Consider the following 10076-nt stretch of genomic DNA (forward strand, 5'->3'; position numbering starts at 1 on the left):
TAGACTATAAGCTGGTCATATACGAGTAGGGCAGCTAAGTGGAGCAATGGATAGAGTGCCTGGCCTGCAGTCAGAAAGACTCATCTTTCCGAGTTCAAATCTAGCCTCAGACATTTACTCGCTATGTGACTCTGGTCAAGTCACTTAACCCTTTTGCCTCAGTTTCCTCAACTGTAAAATGAGCTGGAGAAGGAAATAGGAAACCACTCTAGTATTTTTGCCAAGAAAACCCCAAATGGGGTCACAAAGAGTTGGACATGACTGAAACAACTAAACAACAACAACATCTATGAGTAAGGGAAGGTGGAAAGAGTTGGTGTTGGTTGCAAGCCAAGAAGTTAATGAAGAAAGAATGGCAACATTATTGAGAGACTTTAAGGCCTGAGGCTTTTGTTTAAGTTGTTCTCTCTATCTGGAAAGCATTTCATATCCCCCAGAACCAGTTCCACCCATGGTAGTAAATTCCTACCCATCAAGACCCAGCCCAAATTCTCCGTTCAATTCCATTCAACTCAAAAATAAACATTTCTTAAGCATTTTATTAGGTGCATTGCCCTATGCTAGCAAAGGGGACACAGAAATGGTTGCAGTCCCTGCATTAAAGTCTCACAGGGAACTACAACATGTACACAGCTAAGTATAAGTACAAAAGTTAGATTGTGACAAGGACAAAAGGAAGATCCAGATAATGTGATCTTAGAGTATGAAGAGGAAAAGATCATTTTTAACTTGGGGTGGAGGGGAGAAAATGAGATGTAACTTTGTAGAGGAAGATGATATCTGAAATATGCTTAAAAGCTTTTCTTGAAACACAAAACTGGCACCTCATCTGAGTCAATCAGTCAATAAGCATTTATTAAGCATCTACTGTATGCCAGGTGCTGAACCAATATCATACTTTGCATTTCTCTCAATACACTTTGATGGTTATTCATGTATATACCTTGGTCCCCCTGCTTGACGTTATGCCCATGAAAACAGGCATATCCTTGGAATGGACCATAGTTGTCTTGCATATAGTAAGAACTCTATAAGTATTTTATAGTATCACAGTCTTAGAGTTGGAAGGGACCTTAAAGCCATCACATTTAACCCTTTCATTTTACAAATTAAGAAACTGGGGCCCAAAGACATTAAATGAATTGACCAAGGTGTCATAAGCAGTAAATAGAAGAGCTTGGAATTGAACCCAGGTCCTCTGACTTCAAAGCTCGCACTCCTTCCACTTTACCAGGCTGAGCTGAATGGAATCAATGAAAGTTGAAGTAACTATATTACTCCTCAGAGATCCAAATAAATTTTCAATTAATAAGAATATATATGCTCCATGTCAGCCATCTTTAAAATGCCTGCTTCAATTGCAAAGGAAACAGATTAAGGGTATAGTCAGAAAAGAGTAAACCAGAATCAATATGGTACAGGTGCAGGATCAGAAGTCAAGTTAACAAGCATTTATTAAGGATTTATTTTGTGCCAGGAACTCAGCTAAGTGCTGGGGATACCAAAAAAAAATGGCACCAAAAAAAAAACCCACTTCTGCCCCCAAGGAGCTCTCAATGTGATGGAGAAGACTAATAAAAGCAGCTGTGCACATACAAGATATATATTTAATAAACTGGAGGTACTCTCAGAAGGAAGGTACTGGCATTAAGTGGGACCAGGAAAGGCCTTTCGTAGAATGTCGTATGTGAGCTGAGTCTTGAAAGCCAAATGGCACGTATAGTGGGCTAAGGATAGTTCTCTAATGGGTCATTCAAATTTAATCACAACTGCTTAGGCTAGAGGTAACCAACTTTTTTTTTTTTAAGAGTCGGGTCAAAACAAAATACTCCTGACTGGCTACTATTGTAATGTCCCCAAATACCTGTTCAATTCTAGATGTTACGCTAGGTAGGTACTAGAAATTATAAAAATTAACAAAGTACTATTCTTTCCCTCAAGAAATTTCATTCATATTTTCTTGCAGTTCCTTGGAGTAGACCATGCAGAATTGTGAATAGCCATATTCACAATACAGGATTGCTCTCTCCATCAACTTTCATTTATGAAACCTCAGGCGGTAGCACTCTTACTGGATTACTGGAACCTATGGGAACGAAGTCCATGTATCACAGTACAAGTTACGTTTAATAAATATGCTCTCCAAAGAGAATTGCTAGTTAAGACAAAAGTCAATGGAGACAGTCATCATAGACTGGAGTAGGTTAGAGCATATTTCCAAAGGTGCCTTGCAACTATAATAGGTAGGCCCCTGTCTTCTCTGTGAACTCTGTTTCCAAACTACTTTACACTAGTTCAGTGCAGCTGTTTTGGGTAATTGTGCAATTCATAGCCCAAGCCCTTATCCAATAAAGCATTTTCTATCACTAGACTATGGAATAATAACCAATCCAATAGCAAAAGCATTTAAGACACTAAAACAGTATAAAGAAGTAATAGAATCATTCCCTGCTCCCTATATACCATTAGATGTAACCTTCTACACTGTGAATGGGATAGAAATTTTTAGTCAGTCCCCTTCTTTCCTTAACATACTCTCAATACACAACATGGAGAATTCTTAAATTTGCTCAAGATTCTTTGCTTGGTTCTCTAGGCAGCAGGACTCCTCCAGGACTGCAGGAAGCTGTGGCCACATTATATCATGTATACTACTCCTTCCAACCTTTTACCCCAACTATAGCTCTCAGTGTACCTTTCCAAACTCAAGAACATCCTAATGCTTCCCAGATGGTGAGTCCATTCAACTCTCCATGCTGGTCTGGCTATCTTATTTCCTTTTCTTTGATCCCTTTAGCTCTTCCTCTCTTTTCTCTTTCTTTTTCAAGTTTACACCACCTGACAATCCCCAAATCCAGGTGCAAAACTCTTTCAGGAACGTGATGACCTGGACCTTTCTCCAATAAACAGTAATTAGCTCATCGTTGTGGGCCTGAAACTTCTGTGAGAGCTCACATTGAAAATCTGAGAAATTCATGTCCATATTACATAAGCAAGAATCAGTATAAAAAGGTATCATCCTGGAAATGTAAGATTAGAAAAAAAGAAGATAATGGGATCATAGATTTAGAGCTAAAAGTCACCTTAGAACTCATATATACCTACTTCTTTCTTTTAAAGGTTAAGTAATTTGGCCAAGATTCCACACGTAGAGAGTGACAGAGCTTAAATTTGAAGGCAGATCTTATGATTGCAAACATAGAGTTCTTTCCATTGATTATACCATACTGCACTGGTACTCAAATCATAGTACACACAAAAATCATGCACACACAAAAGCTTCCATTGCATTAGGAATTTCTTTGGACAATTAATTTATGGGGACAAGAATCATATAGGATGAGAAGGTGTGGATGCATTGCAAGCTGCACCAATTTAAGTATGAGATCATAGGTCCATTGAAGTTCATGAAGAATAGTGTTTTCCGTTGAGATTCAGCAGGATGCATTGAATAAACTCTAAAAATAAAGATCGCTTGCTAGAAAAGAAGGATGCTCTATGAGAATTTAAGCCTAGAAAAATTCTATCCCCGCTTAATTATGTCTACGTGTATTCCTACTCCTTGGACAAAAGATGGTCTCTAAAGACATTTTCTTCATATTTACATACTCCTAAAATACTTTATACTTATATACTCCCAAATGTTTGTCATAAAGATACTTATTATGGAGGCAGAAAATGGTTGAAGTGGAGATAAAATATTGGAACACCTAGCACGGTCTCAAAAAAAAAAAAAGTGCATTCCAGAGGGGTCTTCTGAAACACTGATCATATGACAAATAAACCACAATCACCACACACCCCCAACCACTACTTTCAAACAGTCAGGAGCTTTGTCTGGGACTCCAAGAGGAGACAGGGAGGCAAGAGAGAGAGAAAACAAAACCAAAAGAGAAAAATCAGTTCTTTCACTACATGTAACAAAATTCTCTTCAACTTTGCTCATATCCTTAACAGGTGAGGTTTGCAGCTGAAATTTGGCAACCTGTAGAGTAACAGTTCTCAAAGTTTTTGGTTTCAGGAGCCCTTTACACTTTTAAAAAATTGGAGGACACCTTTAAATTCTTAAAAATTACTGAGGACCCCAAAGAGCTTTTGTTTATGTGAGTTATAGCTCTCCATATTTAGCATATTTAAAAATTAAAACATATATTTTACTATAGTAATTTATTTTGAAATAATAAATCTATTACATGTTATAATAAATAACATTTTTATGAAAAATAGCTATATTTTCAAAAACAAAAATTTAGTGAGTGTGGCATTGTTTTACATATTTTTGCAAATCTCTTTAATGCCTGGCTTAATAGATGACAGATGAATTCTCTACTTTGCTTCTGCATTCAATCTATTATGATAAGTTATTTTAGTTAAAGTATACGAAGAAAATCCAGCCACAGATTTTTGCACAGATATGTAGAGTTGGCAAGGCCAGGAAGTTAGGATAAACTTGGGGCAGGCAGTTACTTTATTCTACAGGGCAAATAACTTCACAGTAATAGGAAAATAATTTTGATTTCCTGGACTCCTTGAAGGGGTCTCAGGACCACACTTTGAGAACCACTGCTGTAAAGCAAACTTAGACTAAGGAGGAAAAAGGAGGTGCTAGGCCTTTCTCTCTCTCCTTCTCCCTCTCCCTCTCTCTCTCAATATCAAGCCACATCTGGAATGCTGCTATAGAGACAGAGAGGATACTGGATAGGTTGAGATTGTCACTGTTTCTGTCTTAGATATGGTCATTTTTAGTGACCCCAACCCCCGCCAAAAGGTTCGAGTTGCCCTCCCTTCGCCAGTCACTGACCTTTTTATGACTGCTCCCTCCTGGGGGGCAGCAGCCCAGCTCCGCCTCCCCTCGACGGCTGCTCCTTAAGTAGGTCACCTGCCTCCTGCTTGTTCCTGGGGGACGGGAGTGTCCCGGTGGCAGGTGCACCCCAGGAGGCGGGTGCAACCCTGGAAGCGGCTGCTGCAGCGCAGGGGCATCCGGCCAGCCTGGCGGGGAGCTACCAGAGGGCAGTCCCTCGCTGTCCCTTGAGGACAAGAAGCGCCTCAGCTCCAGGGTGAGCTGCAGGCAGAAGAGGAGCGCGGCAGAGAGCAGGCACAGGCGGAAGGCACAGCATCTCCACAGCGGTTTCTCCTTGGCCATCCTGCCTTGCCGGGCTGGGCCCGTGCTATGGAGGGTGCTCAGAGCCCTGTGTGTGGAGAAGTGGGGAAGCTCGCCCTCCTGGGACCTCGTGCTGCAGCAGGGATTACCCCCATCCCTGGGCTGCGCGAGCTCGTTCCTTCCCTTCCTTTCTCCTTTCTTCTCTCCTTTGGCAGGCAAGGCGAGTCCACAACAGGGCGGGCAGGCAGGCAGGCAGGCTGGAGCTCCGGGATGGGTGAGTAAGGAAACTAGGGATCTGGAAAGGGAACCCGAGCTCGCTGGCTGCAAAGTTTGGAAACTCCCCTCGGCCGGCACAGGACACAGCTCAGACCCGCCTTCCTCCCTTACAGTCAATGGGAACCTTTGCGTAACTTTATCCGGAGGCCTGGATGGTCATCTCGAAACTTGAGGCTGCACGGACAGAGGATGACCGGCAGGCGGGATGGGGCAGGGAGCAGGAGGTAAAAGCCCAGGGATGCAAATCAGGTTGGGGTCTTCACTCAGACTGGGAGATAGATGGACTTCCCCTGGAGCTGCAGGACACTGCCTGTCTGCCTATTGTCCCAAGGGCCCCTCACCCCAGTGGTACCTGAGCCTCATACGGGGCGGGAGGGGGGGCGCCTCGGAGAGAGGGAGGCAGTGCTTTTCTCCAGTCCTAGATCAAGCTAGAGATTTAGAAACATTTCTACCGACTCAAAGGTACACTCGTAATTAGATCCTACAATGCAATTGTATATATTGTTGTTGGAAAAGTAAGAAGCTGAATGGTGTAGAGGCCGGGGAATCTAACTTCAGGTCACAAAGATCTGTATTCAAGTCCCACCTTCAACATACATACTGGCTGTGTAATCTTGGACAAATCATGGAACTTCTCAGTGCCCCCCTCCATTCTCTTAGACTGCAAATTACAGATCAGCTGCCATTCTGCACCCGGTAGAGTAGAAAAATCATAGACTCTGGAGATAAGTGGATTTAGTTCCTGCCTCTGGCTTAACTACATGTAAATAAGACTATGGCCAAACTACTTTACCTCCTTGAGCCTCAGTTTCCCTCTGTCTAAAACGAGGGGTTGGACTAGATGGCCTGAGGTCCCTTCTAAGCTATACATCTGTGCTCCAGTTTCCACAGCAGGAGTTTGACACGTGGATGAGATCACAGGTCCTGGCTCCCTCTAACCGTCGTACCCAGCGCCCCCCCCCCCACCTCCCCAAACTGTGAGGAAAGCACAAAACGACAGGCAAACTGCCAGGTTTGCTACTGGGAACAAATTCTGATTGTCAAGCAGTTTATGCCATAAACTTCAATGGATTTGTGATCTCATCCATGTGGGTCCTCCCTCCAGCAGTGCAGATGGCAACCCAAGAATCTCTTTTCAACTCATGCCATTAAATATGACATAAAAAATAGATCAAACTTATGTTCAGGTTTACAATTTCTCTCCCTTTAAAAAAAATCACAGTACAGTTATCCCTTCCACATCACAAATGGCCCCATGGTGGTTTGGATATATCGAAGGTCAGCATAAGACATTAAATGACAATTTTGGAGGAGTTTTGAAGAAGTCACAGACAACACCCAAGTCCAGCAGATGACACAGAAAAAGTTTAGAAACTCAGAAATGCATAAGATATATGTATAGTATGGTATAACATCAACATGTTTTATCTTTTAATACCATAATAATTCAGACTTCTTCTCTAGTACGAGGGGAGAGTTAACAAATTTTACACAGATTTTCCAGATTGTGAGGGTGCCGCACCCCTAATCTCTGTAATGTAGAAGGGATAACTGTACTGTCTACATCCATAATAATCCAAATAAGAGGGGGATCCCATCTCCAAACTCTTCCTGAAGCCAACCTGTACTACCTCTTAGTGTTTTTGTCATCAGCTGGGGGAGGGGAGGCAGTAAGAGCAAGTTAATTTAATTTGATTCAACATATATCACCCGAGTTCAAGGCACTACACTAATTTGTGGAGGTACTGAGGAAAAAAATTAAACCGGTCTGTGCCTTCAGTGAGCTTACGTCCACTTAGGAGTATACAACAAATTAAAAAAAAAAATACAAAAACATATAGAAAATAATTGCAAGAGAGAGAGATTGCTGTAACTGGGGGCTCAGGGAAGATCTCTTATAGAAAATGGCACCTGAACCATGTTTTGAAGGAAGCCAAAGACTCTACTAGGCTGAGATGAAGAAGGCACATTTTAGGCTTTGGGGGATGTATGCAAAGGCAAAGAGAGACGGATGGAAGGTTTCCTACAAGAAACCACTGTGCCCATTTTCCTCTTCTCTGCCCCAAACTCCATAGTGGAGAAGGTCACTTGCCCCCTAGGCTCCTGTTGTTTCTATGTCAGCGGTCACTTCTTCATCTGTCACAGCCAGTTCCAGAATCCCAGGTTATCTTGTTGCTGTTTCCATTTGGATGGCTGCTTCTTTGGACTTCTCTCTCCTGCTCCACAAGGTGCTTGTTGTTGTTTTCAGTCGTGTCTGACTCTTCATGACCCTTGGTAAATATACTGGAGCAGTTTGCCATTTCCTTCTCCAGCTGATTTTACAGATGAGGAAACTGAGGCAAAGAGGGTTAAATGACTTCCCCAGGGTCACACAGCTACCAAGTGTCTGAGGCCAGATTTGAATTCGGGAAGATGAGTCTTCCCGACTTCAAACCCAGCACTCTATCCTTTGCACCACATAGTATATATTTTAAAAATATTTGTTGATTGAACTGTGATGATTGAGCGTACTATCAATTTATGTTACATAACCTCCACTGGGCCCTCACTGCTGCAAGAAAATCCTTTTACACCTACTGAATTGACTCATCACCGAGGCTCTTCCTAACCTCATCTCTCCTCAAACTTCCATGGCTACTTTAGGTAACATGTTTCCCTGTTTGACATTATCATTGGATGTCATTTCTCATTGGGATTCAACAACAATAACAAATATTTATTAAGCACCTACTATCTGCCAGCAATTGTGCTAGGCACTGAGGAAACCAAGACAAAAATGAAACAGGTACCCGTCTCTCAGGGAGTTTCATTCTACTGAAGGAGAGAAAAGTATGGGCAAAAGGAAGAAAATGCAAGGTATGCAGGGAAAAGAAGGAGAATCTAGACTTGTATGGTGCTCCCTGGTCCTCCACTGCCTAGTGCTGCCCTTGATACACCTTGTAAAGTTGGTATTACAAGGCTTATTTCCCGTTTTACGGAAGATGAATCAGCTAAAACCCCAAAAAATGAAATTACTTTCCCAAGGTCTCCTATAGAGTCAAGATTCAAACCCAGACCTTTACTAACCCCAGCACTCTTTCCACTACCTCATGAAGCTAGTATATAGGGTATGTCACAGTGGGAAGATCTATAATAATAAGCTTATACATATGAAGTACTTCATGGTTATAAAGAATTTTACTTACTCTCTAATCTGATCCTCATCAAGCCAGCAACAATCAGGTGCCCCCATCTCATTTTGTATTGTACAGTGGAGGCAACTGAGTAGGTGAATGAAGGGCAATAGTTCCAAACTCAATTATAATAATAGTAATAGCTAACATTTTTATAGCACGTAATAGTGTGGTAAATAGAGCTCCAGGCCTGGAGCCGGAAGACCTAAGTTCAAATCTGGCCTCAGATACTTCCTAGCTGTGTGACCCTGGGAAAGTTACTTAACCACTATTTGCCTGAGTTCCTCATCTGCAAAATGGGGACATACTAGAGAAGGAAATGGCACATCACTCTGGTATCTTTGCCAAGAACACTCCAAATGGGGTTATGGAGAGTTGGATGTGACTAAACAACAACAAAGCATGCACCATTCACGGTGCTAAATGCTTTGTATTATCTCATTTGGTCCTCACAACAACCCTGGGGAGATAGGTACTGTTATTATCCCCATTTTATAGATGAGGAAACTGAGGCAGACATAGATTAAGTGACTCGCCCAGGGTCACATAGCTAGTAGGTGTTTGAGACTGGATCTGAACTCAGGTCTTCCTGACTCCAGGCCCAGCCCTCTATCACCTATAACCTCATCAAAATAGAACAAATAAGAATAAAAACTGACAATGTGGCACTTTATGTCTTGCAATATGCTATATATATATATGTGTGTGTGTGTGTGTGTGTGTGTGTATGTATATACACATATATGTATACACACACACACACACGCACACACACACACTCTTTATAAGGTCTGGGGTATCCTCATCTCCACTCTGGTAAGTTGGATCCCCCAGAGTCAAACTCTCTACATCTCCAATATCCATCTACCTAGGAGTAGAAGAAAAGCAGGGACAACGGACAGAAGCAACAGCAGGCTCATGTATTCCTGAGCCATGAGGTAGTGGGGAGACAAAGACCTGATGCCTCTTTCCCTACCAAGGGCTTACAGAAGTCCTTGCCTCCTCACTGAAACGTGGCCAGGGAGAGAAAAGGGAATAATACTGCGGCTGGTCAATGCTTTAGAATGCATTCTCAATTCTAGCTCAGCCACCAAACAAAATCTTCTTCTTCACATGGTAAGGTGCCTGGAAACAGAGTACCTGTACCTGCTCTGAATTAGGAAACAGGACCTTGCTATTCCATGTCATTACGTCTTAGCAGAAGCAGGATCCACAGCCCCTCTCCTGAGGGTTAGTAACAGGCTGGGCATGACGTAGTCTCTGAAGGTACAGCTCCCATTTGTCAGACCTCGTTTACATGATCTCATTTGTTCTTCATGAGATAAGTACTATAAATAATACTTATCCACATTTTACAGATGAGGAAACTGAGGCTCAGAAAAGTTAAGTGACTAGCTAATGGTCACACATTTGATTAGTATGTAGAATGGCAGGACTTAAACGCAGGTCTCTCCTGACTCCAAACATTTTTACCATGATATATGCTGCCTCTATAGTCAGGTCTATAAGAGAGTCCAATAAAATGG

General features: G+C 42.2%; 1 protein-coding gene across 2 annotated transcripts in view; it reads right to left on the minus strand.

Moving 5' to 3' along the window:
- Nucleotides 1–5436, minus strand: part of METTL24 (methyltransferase like 24) — a 228566-nt gene extending 223130 nt beyond the window's left edge. For both annotated transcript variants that reach the window (XM_027855690.1, XM_027855688.1), the window contains exon 1: nt 4802–5436. In XM_027855690.1, the coding sequence (XP_027711491.1) occupies nt 4802–5143 (342 nt within the window). In that variant the 5' untranslated portion in view covers nt 5144–5436. The remainder of the gene's footprint in view (nt 1–4801) is intronic.
- Nucleotides 5437–10076: the final 4640 nt, after the last annotated feature.

The sequence above is a fragment of the Vombatus ursinus genome, unplaced genomic scaffold, assembly GCF_900497805.2.
Source record: "Vombatus ursinus unplaced genomic scaffold, bare-nosed wombat genome assembly UNPS02000582.1, whole genome shotgun sequence".
Lineage (NCBI taxonomy): Eukaryota > Metazoa > Chordata > Mammalia > Diprotodontia > Vombatidae > Vombatus > Vombatus ursinus.